The sequence below is a fragment of the Dermacentor andersoni genome, chromosome 6 (assembly GCF_023375885.2).
Source record: "Dermacentor andersoni chromosome 6, qqDerAnde1_hic_scaffold, whole genome shotgun sequence".
NCBI lineage: Eukaryota > Metazoa > Arthropoda > Arachnida > Ixodida > Ixodidae > Dermacentor > Dermacentor andersoni.
In genome coordinates this window covers 109,088,643-109,106,450 of record NC_092819.1, presented here as the reverse complement: position 1 = coordinate 109,106,450, position 17,808 = coordinate 109,088,643, and the positions used below count along the sequence as shown (strand labels likewise).

Below are 17,808 nucleotides of genomic sequence, written 5' to 3'. Positions count from 1 at the left end.
TCCGAACAGGAAGCTAAAACGATAGGCATCGAAGAATCATCAATCTTGGCGTTTGAAACTAAAAGAGTAACTACAATGAATTGTATAAACTTGGCGAATTGCATGAGCTTGACTGTCTGCATCCGCCTCAATGTATTGATGATGTTCATAGTACCAAAGCCCAGTTACAAGCTCTGTAGATAGAAAAATGCAGAGGTGCACTAGAGCGTGCGCAGCGTTTTCTGGAAGAACAGCTTTGCAGTATGCCTCTAGTTGATACACGCCGATACACGCTGCCAAAACGAATACTAGGTATGTACTATGGTGCTGTGATTGTTAACGAGCCGACTATAATAATAAAGTGCTTTTGTAACATTATCAAAATCATTTCGATTCCAAAAACCATTGGTTATAGACGCGTCTGCCAGAAAATTTGTATCGTTTCTGCCCTATTTAAAGCATAATGATTATGATTTGCAAATGTAAACATTGCTATCAACGAAGTAATTACATGCATTGATTGGAATACCAAAGGCAGGACGCAAAGCCCGGATGGGCTTACTGCCGAATTTCAGCAGCGTTTTTGCTCCCTTTTATCACCATTATTACTTCAGGTTCGTCGTGAGATCTTGGAAGTTCGGTACCTACCTTCCACAAAGTATATACGCCACATGTACTATTCTCATAGCCAGAATCAATGACGAGACTAAACTGCAGAACGTGGGTGGATATCGGCCTGTTTCATTATGCAATGTGGATTATAAAATTTTTGCAATGGTATTAACTAACCGTTTGCTAGTCCTGTCAGGATCTGTGGTAGGTCACCATCAAACATGTGGCTTTAGAGGCCGGTATATTCAGACCAACATTCATGTTGAGAGATCGATGCTGCAGTGTCCAGCTCAGGTGACTGGGCAGATAGCAATTGTAAAGCTAGATTTGGCTAAGGCGCTCGACAGAGTGATTCGCCCGTTCCTGTTTAGTGTATAAGAACACATAAATATTAGATCCTAGCTCGTTAGAGGTGTCATAACATGTTATGCTAATGGCTGGGCGAGGCTGATGGTCAACATTTCTCTCTCCTCTTCGGTTAGGCTTTGATCATCAGTAAGACCAAGATGCCCTATAGTTTCTTATGTAGACTGAGTGGGCCTCGCACGTGTTGACCGTAGATCAACTCGACAGGAAAAAACCCCATGCTGGCTTAAGGCACATCCCGATACGCAAACAAGAGAGGTGCTAGTAATCGGTCCCGTGACTTTGGTTCTTCTTGGCACATCTTGCGTAGCATTTGTTAAAGCGTTCCATTAAATCGCTCCACCAGACCATTACACATGGGATGGTAAGGCGTCGAGCTAAGATGTTTGATAGCTAGCAAGTAATTTATTTATCTCATTAGGTCCGATGTGACACAGGAGGCCTGATCACACGGTATCTCACGTGGAAATCGAATACGAGAAAACATTTCTATCGGTCCTCCGGCCTCCGTAGCCAAATCGATCGACGACAAAGCTATCGCATCTGGATATCGTGTAGCGAAATCCACAAGGGTCAGTATGTATCGGTTACCCTTATTTGACATAGGCTTTAAGGGTCAAATGATCTCCACCACCACTCTTTCTAATGGAGTGTCTATGCGACCAAGAAGTGCCTTGCCCACCTTGCTTTTAGGATACGTTCGCTGGCAAGTGTAGCAAGAGCGTACGTATCTTCTCACTGCTTCTTGGACTCCTGGCCAGTAGAAGGATTCTAGAACACAATCAATCGTTCTCTTCGTTCCTTGGTACCCTGACATCAGACTTTCGTGCGCCAAAGTGAGCACTTGGCCACGTAATGTTTGCGGTACTACCACTTGTCGGGTCGTTTTGCCCGAGGGTAGCCGGTAATGACGATACAGCACTCCCTTTACTACTTCGAATGAGTAGGATGCTAATCTTTTGCCTTGGAACACTTGACCAACTTTGTTCCTGCAAGACACTAAAGTTTTATCTTCGTCCTGGACCGCGGCAAGATCCTTCCTGGTTATTTCCAAGGCGCTGAAATCACCCGTGGATGTGTTGGGCTGTCGTTCTCGGCTCTTGATGCCGACCAGCAAAGCGTCCGGGGAATGATCTTCTCTCTTGGTTCTTTTTCCACTTGCTATACAATCTTGAATGGGCTTCTTTTTCATCAACCTTTCTGTCCAGGTTTCATCTGGATCATGAACCTCTCGTAATGCTGGTATATTTTCGATAATATCACATAAAGGAGCTGTCATACACTTGACAATCAGTGCTTCTGTTTTACTTGTATTTACTTGTAACAATATTTACAAGGCTTTAAAGTTACACAGTAGGAGATTCGAGTTGTTCCATATGCAAGCGACGTGACTTTTTCTTCTAATTATGAAAAGAGTGTAAAGGCTGCTCTTGCAACGTTGCAGATTGCGAGCAATGTCAAAGTCGTAAGCGACCTACAACTGTGTCGCCAGAGACTATTCAACCTGTGCTGCCTCCTCATTCGCCCTTTGAGACTGTTAAAGTTGACCTTCTAGGCCGCTTTCCACAGTCGCACAACGCCAACCAAAGGGTAGTCGTATTCATCAACCATCTGATGGGCTACACAGAAACTACCGCAATATCAGCTGCAACAGCATTCCAGGTATCGCAGCTCATGTTTCCCTTTGTAATTCGGGGACATGGTCCTCCAGCTGTCGTCATCTGCGATCGGGGGCGTCGATTTGTCGCTGACGTCATCGACGAGATCTTCCGTTTGTCTGCCTGTCAATTTCGCCGTGCCACACCATATCACCCACAGACCAATGGCCTCGTAGAACTGACCAAGACGCTCACGAAGATGCTATCGATGTTGATTGTAAAAAAAATAGGGACGGAGTGCTACCTACGCGGAAAACACCGCGAAGCATGAAACCACCGACTACATTCCAGTCTATCTTTACGCTCGCTCCCCTCGCAGCTGCCTCGGAAGTTTTCTTCGTTTAGTATACCTCGGTCGCCTATCTCTATATCCCATGCTGTAAATAAACGGGACCCACCATCACAATTTTTATGCACAGCGTCTGTAGTTTCGTTGCGTAATTCCTGTGTGAACAGAGACAGAAATCGGCACATATGCAGCGGTAGTAGAGACGGCTATATGTATGCGCCGACTCATTATATATGTCAGTGTGTGCGGTCCTCTGTGAAGCTATGAAAAGTGTCGCCGTCTCGTACAAAAGATTTACTGACAGATGCACTCCAATCTAACACTTACGATTGAAGTTTCGAATATTGGTACAATGCCTAAGGAATTCAGCAACACGCGGATATTCAGAGCAAGTTTCATTAATAAAGAACCTTATTCAGCGTTAAATGTGCTGACTTATGTTGTTGTGTGCGCGCGAAACCAAGCACGCGTGTTATCGCGTGCTGTCTGCGCATGCTCTCTGCCCGGCTATCTCTTATCGGGTAGCCCGTGCTGGTTTTAAAAGACCGCTCGCACGGGCCCACCGCGCGCAGTATGTAACCTGTTGGCTGCCTGCCAAGTAACAGGAATAAACGTTCTTTCGACGCTACGTCTACGCCGCCCAGTTCTTGGATGCCAGACATGACATATTGGCGACGAGGATGGGATCACCGCCGTACGGAATTCGCAGTGTGAAGAACCTGGCCTCTGTGTAAAAGCTTCCCGCCACGAAGATTTCCCTGCGGTGAAATTCCTGAAACTGGCATCACGGCAGCCGAAACTTCCAAGTGAGTCATGAGTCACATCGGCCACATTGAACCTTTCGACGAGACCACGAGTGACTGGCGCTCGTACGAGGAAAGGCTGAAAGCCTATCTTTTGGTCAACGATGTTCCAGTAGCAAAGAAGGTTCCTGCGTTCCTGAGTCTCATCGGCGCGAAGACCTACGCGCTGCTCAAGTCGCTGACGGCACCGGACGCACCGTCGTCACGAGATTTTGACAGTCTCCTGAAACTCCTGAGCGATCACCTGGCACCGCAGTCGTCTGTCATCGCAGAGCGTGCTAAATTTTACAAGCGGTCACAGCGAAGCGGTGAGTCCATTACCGAATTTGTCGCGGAACTTCGAAGGCTGGTGCAGAGTTGCGAATTTGGAAGTTTCTTGGATGAAGCGCTCCGGGACTGTTTCGTTTGCGGCCTGCTCCGCGAGGACATTCAGCGTGTGTTGTTCACGGAAGACAAAAAGCTAACCTTCCAAAAGGCCGTAGATAGAGCTCTTGCCATGGAAACTGCAACGATTAGCGCGGCGTTCACGCATAACAGCGCATCCCCGGCGTACGAAGTGAATAAGGTTCGAGGCGAAAAGCAGTCTGTGATGTCGGCAAGCTGCTTCCGTTGCGGGTCACCCAATCACTCTAGCGAAGCATGCCCTCATATCGGCGATACATGTTACAATTGTAACCGAAAAGGGCATATTCAACGCGCCTGCAGGAAAGGAAAGAAAGCTAGGGAGGCAAAGCTCCGGAAACGTGTGAAGATGCTCACGTCCGTCCGAAACGAGTCGTCTGTCTCACTTAAATCATTCAACGCAGACCCATTTACTGTACCCGTGAACGTTGACGGTGTCCTACTGACGATGGAGCTTGACACCGGCGCAGCCGTATCCGTCATATCATGGCGCGAATTCCAGAGGTTGTTTCCACGTAAGCGACTTCAGCCAGCATCGTTAAAGCTGCGCACGTATACTGGGGCCATAGTAAAACCGAAGGGTCTGGCGAAAGTCGTCGTGCGCCACAACGACCAGTGCGTGGAGCTTCCCCTGTACGTCGTGGACTCTACAGGACCGGCACTCCTCGGCAGAGAATGGTTGCAAGATATTCGTTTGGATTGGAAGAACCTAGTTTTTTTTAATCACCTTGGTCTCTCTCGAGAAATATCAAAGCACTGGCAAGAAAAGCTGGAAGCCATGCTAGAAAGCCATTCCGAACTTTTCAAGGATGAGCTAGGTACCATCACGGAAGAGCAGGCCGAGCTTGTCCTTCGCGAAGGGTCACAGCCGAAGTTTGTAAAGGCAAGAAGCGTTCCCTTTGCTCTGCAACGTGCAGTAGAAGCGGAACTTGTGAAAATGGAGAAGCTTGGCATCATAACGCCTGTTGCTACAAGCGAATACGCAACGCCCTTGGTACCGGTAGTGAAGAGGGATGGAAGCCTCCGACTGTGTGGCGATTATAAAACCACCGTCAATCCCTGTCTAGAAGTAGACCGCTACCCGCTACCTCGGATAGATGACCTTCTCGCAGCGCTTGCAGGAGGGGAGGAATTTTCGAAGATTGACCTGAGTAGGGCCTACGAGCAGGTAGTTATGGCGGAAGGCTCCCGGAAACTACTGACGATAAACACGCATAAGGGCTTGTATACTATGAACCGTCTGGCTTTCGGCATTTCGTCCGCCCCAAGCATATTTCAAAGAATTATGGACAACATGCTGAAAGGGTTGGAAGGAGTCAGTTGCTACCTTGACGACATCCTGGTCACAGGCAAGACCAAGCGAGAGCACTTCCGTAACTTGGAAGCCGTCTTGTCAAGATTGCAGGAACGCGGTGTGCGCATCCGGCGCGATAAGTGCTCGTTCTTTCAACGAGAGCTCCGTTATCTGGGCCACGTCATCAACGCCGAGGGTGTTTGCGCATCGCCTGAAAAGGTACTGGCACTACTAAATGCGCCTGCTCCAAAAGACAAGCAGCAACTGCAGTCATTCCTTGGGATGGTCAATTATTACGGCAAGTTTGTTCAGCGTCTCTCGACTTTGGCACAGCCGTTGTACAGGCTGCTAAAGCAAACAACGGAGTGGACGTGGGATGCGTCATGCCAGCTTGCTTTCACGGAGATAAAAGCAGCTATGGCTTCCCCTCCAGTTCTTGCCCATTATGATCCGAAGCGACCGCTTCAACTTGCCTGCGACGCATCTCAGTACGGTATAGGCGCAGTTCTTTCGCAGAAAATGATAAATGGATCAGTTCGACCGGTTGCCTACGCATCCCGCACCTTGTCAAGTGCCGAAAAGAACTACAGTCAGATCGAGAAAGAAGCCCTTGCCCTCGTATTCGGCGTAAAGAAGTTTCACTTCTACGTCTACGGTAGGTTCTTCACGCTTGTGACTGACCATAAACCACTGCAAACAATTCTCGGCCCGAAAACAGGCATTCCTGCGATGGCAGCTGCCCGCATGCAGCGTTGGGCGCTGACGCTGTCAGCCTACAACTATGCTCTTGAATTCAAGAAATCTTCCGATAATGCGGAAGCAGACTGTTTATCGCGCTTGCCGTTCGACAGCAGCGAAAAGCAATCAGAAGAAGAAAGCGAAATTTTTTATTCGCTTCGTTTGGAAACGCTGCCTGTCACAGGCCAAGACATCGCTCGTGAAACGAGGCGTGATCCATTACTAAGCAAGGTACTGAACTTCACAAGTGCTGGCTGGCCGTCGCATGTCGCTGAGAAGGAGTTGAAACATTTCGTCGACAAGCGTTTGGAGCTCACAGTTCATCAAGGGTGTTTAATGTACGGCATGAGAGTAGTTGTGCCTTCAAAACACCGAGCCTTCTTGCTTGAGGAACTTCATCAGGGTCATCCCGGTATCGTAAGATGCAAAGAACTCGCGAGGAGCTACGTCTGGTGGCCTGGTATCGACGCGGACCTAGAGCAACACGTGAAGAAATGTGCAGAGTGTCAACAGCAACGGAACGAACCAGCACCGGCTCCGCTTCATCCATGGTCATGGCCGACTTCGCCGCGGCAAAGAGTTCACTTGGATTTTGCTGGACCCATGAAAGACAAAATGTTCCTTGTTGCTGTGGACGCACACTCAAAATGGCCGGAAGTTTATGTCATGCAGAGGACTACGGCGTACCACACAATTCAGTGTCTCCAAGACCTGTTCTCGCGTTTTGGCGTACCCGAGACCATCGTGACCGACAACGGACCACAGTTCGTTTCCGAAGAATTCAAGAGCTTCGTCAAAGGCTTCGGTGGTCGTCATATCGTGAGTGCAGCGTACCATCCAAGCACGAATGGCCTTGCGGAGAGATTTGTACAGACAATGAAATCTGCGTTGCGGAAAGGACGACCCCAAGACTCCTTGCAGGCAACCTTACAGACGTTCCTGGTGACGTACCGCAACACGCCGCATGCGACTACAAGAGAAACTCCAGCAAACCTTTTCATAGGTAGACGACTGCGCACGAGACTCGACGCAGTCAAGCCTTCTGTCGGGGGAAGAGTGGCTCAGCAACAGCTCTCCGATATGGTGCGACGCAAGGCACGTGAGCGACTTTTCAACATCAATGATGAGGTCCTCGTGAGGAATTACAGAGGTCCTGAGAAATGGGTCCCTGGCACTATCATTCAGCAGTCTGGCCCCGTTTCATACAAGGTTCGCGTTAGAACGAATCATGGGGTGCTCATTTGGCGTCGTCATCAAGACCAGCTACTGCTCAGCATCGACAGCTCAAAGCAGAGCATTACGGAAGATTTTATTCCAGACTTCAGGGATCCTGAGAGCGCCAACGAGCCATTTCCAGCTGCGGCCCCTGCGACAACGACCGACCCTCCAGGGGAGCGACGCTATCCACAGAGGGACCGGCGACCTCCTGACAGATATCAGCCATAGCATTAGTTGCATTGTATAATGTGGCAAAAGGACTTTGTGCTCATTAGGAGGAAGGAGATGTTGTGTGCTCGCGAAACCAAGCACGCGTGTTATCGCGTGCTGTCTGCGCATGCTCTCTGCCCGGCTATCTCTTATCGGGTAGCCCGTGCTGGTTTTAAAAGACCGCTCGCACGGGCCCACCGCGCGCAGTATGTAACCTGTTGGCTGCCTGCCAAGTAACAGGAATAAACGTTCTTTCGACGCTACGTCTACGCCGCCCAGTTCTTGGATGCCAGACATGACATATGTACGCTACAATTAACTGTTCTGTATATACCTAGACTCGGTTGGAGCATGTTTATTTGTAGAGAATGAACACATCCCTGTCAAACCACGAATACCAATGCTGTGTCATTTTCCTACTGCTTATCTACGGGCGCCTGGATACACAATCCTAATTTTGCATCCCTTTCCTCGTTTGAAACAGTTTGAACTGGGGCAGAAATCCTAAAAATTCGCATATTTGCAACGCATATTCATCGCGTAATGCATCGAGCTCACGTTATTCAAGCTGTTCAATGAAAATATCTTTAAAAGAATGGTGCAAGGCACTTTTTTAAGACCTGAGGTGTGCAGTTATCACATTCTGAACGCCAAACACCTGCGGTCTTATAATTGTTACTTCCACGGTACTTTTAAAATTTTTGCTTTCTTTTAACCGCTCAATAGATACACTTTGATACACTGTAGATACGCGGTAGATACCAGAGCCTTACCTATGGTAAAGCGGGGCCATGAATACTTTCGTTACAGGACCATGAATCCTCACGCTAAACACGCAGTAAACTAATATTGCGCAGAATCTAACAGAAAAGAATGGCACCTTTCGATTGGTTAATTAAAGCTCAGACTTCTCTTTTTACGAGCATTTTGTCGGCTGCCAGTTGTGGTAACAAAATTACATTTTCGGGGCATGTGAGACTGTAGGACTGCGAGCGATTTGGTGCTTACATTCCACCTTCTTCAGCCAGTAGCCTCAGTATTCTTGCAAACAAGGCTGAAGCGTATGCATGCAATTCACTGATGAAAGTTAATTACCAAAGAATAATGGAAAGTTACCTAATGGGGTACAAGACGTGATAGCTACGACAAAAAGATCTTACCTTAAAGACATCCACAGTTTCATCGGCTGCATTCGCAGTCCCGGCGACCAACAAAAGAACAAGGCTAGTTACAGTTTTTAACATGATACGTTCCATTACTAAGGCTTGCCGAGTCTCGCCTGTCCAGCGAGGTAGGCTTTTATTCCCGGCAATAACTGGCTGTCTGTCAACTGTTGAGCTTTACAGCAAATGCGTTTTGTATCATGCAACGGATGTTATTAAACTGTAAATCTCTTGCTGACGTTGTCACGCTGCTAGCCTTTTTGATGCGACAGCGATATCTTCTCACTTTTCCATTTAATGTATTTATTTGTTTATTTGATTTACTGCTCTCACCGCATACGCTACAGCGGAAGTCGGTGCTGTCGAAGAGTTGAAAAACCATCAAAATGAAAGGCTTGTCGTAAAAAAAAGAAAAGTGTCAGCAGCGAAGATATTAAATATTGCTCTCAGGATAAATATGCACAATAGGGTTTTAAAAACAAAATAGGCACGTCAGTAAAATAGCCGACACTATGTAATTATTATAGATATTTCGGGTCGTTCATGCATGACTGACTTCAATCTCGAAATTTTTTTTAAGGAGTGCTCTCAATATATATGAGATGAATATTTTAGGACTATATCCTTCAGAAGTGCAGTTTGTACAATGCAAAATTATCAAACTGAATATTCACTGATAGTATTGCGTAAATAATTAGACAATTGGCTAATAAACACATAATTTAACGCAAAAATATTAGCCTTTAACCATTCTAACGGAAGCAATACATTAGTCAATATGTAAGTACGCGCAAGGCGGTAAACGTTATTCTTTACTTTAGAAAATCATTCGATAAAATTTACCACCCAGTGTTACTGCTGAAGGTAACCATCAGTTTATACAATGCGTACACATATACTGAAGTCAACATTATTTGTCAAATATAAAGCGGCTCCATCCTCTCAACTTTTATTTCTTCTCCTGAACTTTTTCCTGCAAGTTCAAGCGCCCTTGTGCTTCCCGCCAACTGTCTACAGCCATCCAGTGACGGCGCTCTTGGCATCATGATAGAGGGCGAGCCTGAGGCCAGAATCCGGATGGACGCACGTTGTCCGTTTTCCTGCCCCAGACATTTATTGTAAAGATTTCACTAGGATGCTGCTGGCGATGTGGATTGCCACACTTATTTATTTATTTATTTATTTATTCATTCATCTATCTATTAATCACTTAGTTACTAAATAATATTTAAGAACCCCCAAATATCCCTGTTCCGGGGTTCTACATGAGCAACGATTAAGCGTACATAAAAACAATTCAACAACAGGAAAAAACGCTGATTACAAGAATGCAAAAAACCAATGAATAACAAATGGAAACAAGTTATAAATAGAATGCATTTAGTAGTAAAATAAATAAACGTGGGGATGTGTGAGATTTAGCGCATTCAAAAAACTGTTTAGTTCACTTCATGCATATGTATAAAGATTTCAATACAGCGCATTGCAAGATGAAAAGTGCGAGCGAGGCATAACACTATTTACTATTGTCCGCCAGAGCCGCTTTAAATTTCTGAGAGTCAGTGTTGTTTACTTGGAATGGCACCTGCAAAAATACAACGTGTACCAGATCTTATGGCTGGTTTCCGACGTGCGCACTCATCCATAGATAATGTCATCGATTTCGTCCCGCTTGTTCAACAACAAAAATGTCTGCAGCGACTCCCTGCGGCACTCTTGCTTGGCATATAATGCGCCTTAGATTATACAGCACACTATGTCATTATAGAAGCTTTGATTGCAGCCGGAATCGGTGGCCGCACTTTTCAGTGACTATACAGGTATTTGCCCAACAGACATTTTTTCATGATGACCGAGGATGGCACTACGACTCACCACCAAACATGCCGTGGAGTACCGCGAGGTCGGGTGTTGAACCCGATAGTATTCAACTAATGCTCGTTGGGCTAGTCAGATGCTTGCTCAACACAGTTCAAGTATCTATCTATGCTGACAGCATCTGTACCTGGGCGTCTGCTGCAATGCGACTACAGCTACGAGCAGTGCCATAGAAGACAGTAACGTTAACATCATGTACTTGCGAAAACAGAACATAGAGCTGTCTTCAGAGAAATGCTGCCTTGTTGCAATCACTCAGAAGGCAACGGGGCCTTACTCTGTAAGTGACAATATGCAAGCATTTACAAACACACGCAAACACCACCTTTAGGGTTAATTATGGACTGCGACCTATCATGAAGCTCACACGTTTCGTACTTAAAGAGGAGGTTGGCTACAACAAAACACCGCATCAAATTTCTGGGCGGAAACTGATGGGACACCTCAGTGTGGTCAATGCTGCTGCTTTATAATGCCTTGTTCCTCTATTTCGCAAGATACAGCCTCCCTGTGCTAAGCAACAACTGGAAAACAAACCTGAGTGTACTCCAGCGAATAGAAGCTCCAGCCATAAGGAGATGTTTGGGTCTTCCGAAGTGTGCGTCTACAGCGGCAGTGATTGTCCCAGCGCGAGATCACCCAATGTCAGCGTGCCATGCCAGTGACGCTCTCAGGGCACATATTCCGCGCGTTTCCTGACTACCTCCTTACCCTCTTGCTTCTTTACCTGCTGAAAGGTGACACACAACTATCAGTTGTATAATTGCTGCCAATCGTACCTCGTTGCCATCGAACTACATGGCTGCAGCAAGACCATCCTCCCCTTTGTGGTGCTTGCACAAATTTGAAATACGCCTCAGCATACCAGGAATCACAATGAACGCTAACACGCCGTCGAACGTCCTGAGGCAGGCTACATTAGGACTTTTACATGAAACGCACACTGGGCGCATACATGTTCACATCGATGGCTCCGTCCCACCTACAAGCTCAGCTGCCGTAGTGGTGATTCCAGTAAGATTCGTCCAAATACAGCTACAATTGCCTCATTCATTATGTACGACAGCTGCTGATCTGGTAGCCCTCCGTGCGGCTCTTTATGTCACCTAGAAAGAACCACCTCATTCATGGTCATTCTTCTGGGATTCTAAGGCCGCCCTCCAGAGTTTACTCTCAGCACTGCGCCATTAATCACATGATCACTTCCTTTATGTCGCACTAACACTTGCCATGCCTCTTTTTTTTGCCGCAAAGAAGCAGTGACTGGAACTACTGTCCCGCCTCCATCGCTGCAATCGATGACCCTGCCACCTTTAAAGTTGCGAGGAACGAGTTATTATTAAAATACTCCTCTCTGTAATACCCTCGGGTCATGAGAGTACGAAAATAAATAAATAAATAAATAAATAAATAAATAAACAGCTAATCACAGAGATTAGCTAAGTCCACCATCGAGCAGTTCACGAAGGACACGATGTCAGTGGTTGCCTAGTCATTGTGGCATACATAACAATGATCGAGTAGACGCAGCTGCCCGATCTGCCCATGACGGAGCCCACTCCGTTGTCATTTTTCTTTCGAGAGCCGACGCAGCGGAAGAACTTTCCGCGCTTGCGCATGACCTAACATTGGCTCAATGAAATTCATCCGACTTCACAAAGCGCGTGAAAGTGCACGCCTTCATACCCTGGACCCTCCTTTACAACTAAATATCCCGTGTGAACTTCCACGACGTCACTGCTCCCTTCTAGTCCGTTTATGGCTTGGAGTAGCATATTAAAATGCGTTTTCTTGTCCTATCGGAATGGCCAATAGTCCACTTTGCGACTTCTGCGGGTGCAACGAAACAATCGCGCACCTTCTTTGCGAGTGCCCTAGCATCACTCCGCACAGAGCAACCCTCTCAGCCAGGCTAGACCAACTGGACAAGCGCACAATAACGGAAGACAACATCCTTGAAAATTGGCCCAAATGAACATCAACGCGAGTCGCTATGAACGCACTGCTGCAATATTTGAAAGACACTGGGCTTTGTGACAAATTGTGACTGTACACTGTGTGACGTAGAATAGGACGCTGACGCTGTTTAACACTAGGAACGCCTTCGCGGACTGCATGACAGTGCCCACAGGAACGACCTCTAAGGGAAAGTTGTGGTTATCGCAGAGTGATCTAGCCGGACAGGGTTTAGGGTTGATAAATTTCCACAATTGTTTTGTACTGTTTCGTAGCATAGCCGGTAATGTGGCTGATAAGAAGGAGCGTTTATAGTTTTTAACAAGAGAACCAAGTTCCTCTTCGTTTATGAAATACTCACTTCATATGGAAAGTATGTTAGATTGTTTTGCCGGACGAAATACTTTTTTCTTGTTGTGTTTTAGTCGCTTTAAACTGGTGGTAAACCACAATGAAGCTGGACCTTCTCTTACCGTGATGGTGGGGGCGTATAAATCAACCAATTTTATTTTATTTTTGCACGGGGATCAGTCTGACGCGGCTGAATGCTGAGAAATATCTTTCATGAAATCTTTACACAGGTCATTTAATTCTTTGTTAATGGCGCCATAGTCACCTTTATCATAAAGTGCTAACGTTCTCGTTTGCTTTTTAATGCATTCTAGGTCAGGAGAATATCTACCGCTAAGCACTCGTCATCGCTGAGGCCAGATTCAGGAGTGGTGGATTGTGATCGGGATGGGTTGTGAGCACGAGGTCTCGTACGTTGTACGAACATAGTCTTTATGAGAAGCTCAGATAAGTTGAAACTGAGGCACGTGTTAATAAAATCGCTTTCGATAGAACGCTTCGACGCCGCGATGGCGAGATCGTTCCACGTTATTGAGGGTAAATTCATATCTCTGAGCAATAGTAATGCTGCGCAGGGGTGCGATACGAGCAGAGCATGTAGCAGGTCACGGAATTCGTTGAGGAAGGAATAGTCAGTGTCCGGAGGTCAGTAACACGTTCCTATAATGAAGGGTGGGTGGAGAGCTTGCGAACATATGAAAATGATTTCCAGGTTACTATGGTTAACAAGGTGATAGCAGCGTAAGCTATGGTGAGTTGCAATTAGGACGGCTCCTCCCCGCCTGTTAACGTGGTCGCAGCGATAGATGTTAAAGCTTGGTAAGCGAGAAGCGATTTCGGAATCGTTAACGGAATGATGCAAACATGTTTCAGTAAGTGCAATTATCTTGCTTGCTATAGTGTCAATTAGCAAAGAATTGCAAAGAATCAAGTTTCGATAAAATACTCCAAATATAAGTGTAAAGGAAACGCACACAGGTTCTTTTCTTGCACAAAGGACAGCCTTTAGCTATAGGGGTGACCAGGTACAACTTTCGAAGAACCCAGGTCGTACAAGAACGTCGTAGTTACAATGCTCCGTTTCTTGTGGGGTAGATTGAAGGTGCCACAAAACGTGCACTCGCTAAGAATGAAATAAAAATAAAGAACCGACGTTTCGGGCCCCGTACGGGTCCCTTGATCACAATGAAGATGTAAGCATGAGCGCGCGGCTATTTATGGGGGAGGTGGCGCAGTGTTCGGGTGTATATCTCGGGAAGATTACCCCGCGTCCTGTTTATCGTGTGTCTAGTTGATTGGATGTGAAATGATCCTAAAGCAAATGGGCAGATAAGTGTTTTTCTTTTGCGATGATGGCTGCCGAGCCCCAGTCAATGATGTGTCCGGTTAGTTCGTGATTTTCCGCCAGGGCGTTCGCGGCTGTGTGGCCCTTGGCGACGTCATTCATGTGTTGTTTCAAGCGCCGTTTAAAATTTCCGCTCTCGCCGATGTACGACACGTCACACTCCTCGCAGGGTATCTTGTATATCATAACCGGGTAGTCCGCGTGTTGCAAAGGGTCTTTTGCGCGTACCAGATGTTGGCCAAGTTTTCGGGAAGGCACGTGGGCGATTTGAACGCCGTAGCCCTTAAACATTCGTGCCAGGGCTTCGCTTGTTCCCACTGTATAGGGTACCGCCGCGCGCTTCACTGTTTCTTTCGCCGTTTCACGGCGGGGTTTCGCTGCTTTGCGCTCTTGCGTTCTGAGCAGTTGTCGAGGGTAGCCATTGTTCAACAGGCCCTGGAAGCCCTGGGACGAATTTTTAGGGGCTACAGCGTTCAAATCGCCCACGTGCCTTTCCGAAAACTTGACCAAGAGCTGGTACGCGCAAAAGACCCTTTGCAACACGTGGACTACCCGGTTATGATATACAAGATACCCTGCGAGGAGTGTGACGTGTCGTACATCGGCGAGAGCGGAAATTTTAAACGACGCTTGAAACAACACATGAATAACGTCACCAATTGCCACACAGCAGCGAACGCCCTGGCGGAAGATCCCGAACACATCATTGACTGGGACTCGGCAGCCATCATCGCAAAAGAAAAACACTTATCTGCCCGTTTGCTTTTAGAATCACTTCACATCCAATGAACTAGACACACGATAAACAGGACGCGGGGTAATCTTCCCGAGATATACACCCGAACACTGCGCCACCTCACCCATAAAGAGCCGCGCGCTCATGCTTACATCTTCATTGGGATCAAGGGACCCGTACGGGGCCCGAAACGTCGGTTCTTTATTTTTATTTCATTCTTGGCGAGTGCACGCTTTTTGGCACCATTATGTTTCCTCGCCAGACGAGTTTTTGTCGAACACTTGACTATGGGGTAGATTGAAGTCCTTGTTCTGTGCTCATGCGAACTCAGCTAGATGCTTACGCGCCATCCGAGTGGCCAGTAAATAGTCGTCGGAAACGCTGTGTGGAAAGCCCTTGAGTGTTCTGGCACTTGAAAGGACAGTATCCTTGAGTTTGAAAAGTTCAAATTTGATGACGATAGGCCTATTGTTATTCGGCTGGACAAACACAAGCTGATGTGCCCGTTAAATATCTGCGGGCTGCAAGTGAGCCTTAAGCTTCTCAGCAGAAAGTTTGGTTACTGGCATTTCCGATTGCTTCCACGCCTCTCAGCTCGAGTCATCAAGGCCAAAAATTAGGAGAGGCAGTCGGCGAGCCCTATCTTCGTGATCATCCGTTCTTCGTTCGATTTCAATTTCATCCGATTGTCGACGCAAGATATTTCTCACTTCCAAGGGGGCCCGAACATTGGCTACTTCGTCTTTTGTTGTCGTGATCGATGAACAATGGCCTTCAATTTTAGTTAACGTTTGATTGGTCCGAAAAACATTTATCGTGTGCCGAAAGCTTGGAACGAACGGATTTTATTTCATTAAGAGCTATTTGGCCAGATCGCGTTTCTTCCAGAACTGACATCACATCAGTGGAAGATTCTGTAGTGGCTGCGCAGGTGTTAGGTCCCGGGTTTTCATCTATGTCTCCGAATACTGTTAGTGACCGCACTGAAATTTGAGTACACTTATATGCAATGATGATTCAACCATGTGGATTTGGCAAGACTAGTAATGTGTAGTAACGTCCTTGCGGCGCATGTAGCGAACAGTTGTTGTCTACCTGCATAAACACGAATAGTTGCGCATAAGACAGTCCCAGAGTTTCTCTACTGGTAGGCCCAGTAAAGCTTGAGAAAGGTGTGCTCGGCGTGATGTGGCGCTTTCACGATACTGATGTCGATCCGGCAGACGATCGCTTGAAACATAGCAGAGAAACACAGGGCGGTGCCTCGAACAACTGCGTCGGAAGGTGCGAAAGTTATTTCTGGAATGCCTCCCAGTTGGTACGGTGCTCCCTCCGAGGCGGGTTGGAACCAGCTGCTGACAAGAGCAGACAAGAAAAGACAACTGGCACTCGTCACGTGTGCCCAAAATGTCGCCCCCACGTGGGAGCCAGACCAGGCCTACCTGGCCTAACTTCCAACCATGCAGTGGCAAATAAAGTTGTTTCTTTCTCTCTCTCTCTGGTCGCAGGGTCGTGTGACCGTACACAGACGTTGAGCCCGGGGCAACTTGAATGGGTGCAAGTCGGCGGCGACAACACGTGGAAAACTGCTGTGAGGTGGCCAGGGGAAGGCTATAACGATGGCCTGCAGAAACACGAAGCGTCGCAGTTGCGGCAGTCCAACAGCTTGCCGGCCACTAGGCCCAGTGAAGGTTGAGAAAGGTGTGCTCGGCTTGACATTTCCCTACCACGACGCTGATGTGAATCCGGCAGACTGTTGCTCGAAACACCGCCGCGAAACTCGGGGCGGTGCCTCGAACGACTGCGTCGGAAGGTGCGGATTGAGTGGGCTACGGATACGATGGTCAGTCAGCTGTTGCTTTTAAATGCTAGTCTTCCAGAAATTTCTTAACGTGTAATGCACTTTATATTTCTTTTCAAGAAATTCCAACATTGCGATATTTGGAATATGCGTATCGCTACTTTATTCCTTTTTTTTACACGCAGTACCTCTCACAAAAAAATTTTATTCCTTCTTTTCTTCTGCCCCCTCCACACTCCCCTCACTAGCACACTTTCTGCCATGTTTTCTGTCTGCAAAAGTAGCAACCTTCTTTATATGCCCTAGGCGCCTACCCAATTTTTCCATCCAGAACTAATATATATATATATATATATATATATATATATATATATATATATATAAATACAGAGGATTTGGGCTCGAATACTGGAGCTGACAATGAAAACGCATATAAGAAACAGATGATTACGATACTATGCTTCAACAAAAGACAGTCCCTCACCAGAACAAGAATTTGGCCTCCCTGGTAGAGTATTGGGCCACTCCATCCCAGATGAATCATTTGATCAACCAATGGCCCAACGTCGCTAGCAGCTGCAGAGCACCTGAACAAGGCGGTGGTCAGACCTGTAACGCAGCAGAGGGTGGTAAGAATCTCTAGGCCCGGATAGGCCACCATTGGAGACTGACCCTTGAAACATATACCATCCAAATTCTCTCGAGTGAAGCTAGCATCGCAGTACTCTTTGAGGAACGATCTGGCCTTGTTTGGGATATCATTGACCTTAGTGAGGTTAGAAGAAAGGGTGAGGCTTACGCAGTGCAGCCTAATGGCCATGTCCTCTGCTATGGAGCACTTCCAGACAAGAAGTAGTACGGAGTACAATTTGTAATCCATAAGAACATAGAGGGCAACATTGACGAATTTTATAGGATTATTCAGAGGGCAGCAGTGGTCGCAATAAATCTTAATAAGAGGTATAGAATAAAGCTAGCACAAGCCTATGCTCCAAGCTCCCGTAATGAT

General features: G+C 46.9%; 1 protein-coding gene across 2 annotated transcripts in view; it reads right to left on the bottom strand.

Moving 5' to 3' along the window:
* LOC126522304 (glutathione S-transferase 3, mitochondrial-like) overlaps window positions 1–17,404 on the bottom strand; it is a 150,760-nt gene extending 133,356 nt beyond the window's left edge. Inside the window, exon 1 of one of the 2 annotated variants that reach the window (XM_055066338.2) lies at window positions 17,284–17,404. In XM_055066338.2, the coding sequence (XP_054922313.1) occupies window positions 17,284–17,329 (46 nt within the window). In that variant the 5' untranslated portion in view covers window positions 17,330–17,404. The remainder of the gene's footprint in view (window positions 1–17,283) is intronic. The other variant, XM_055066339.1, reaches the window with a different exon arrangement.
* Window positions 17,405–17,808: the final 404 nt, after the last annotated feature.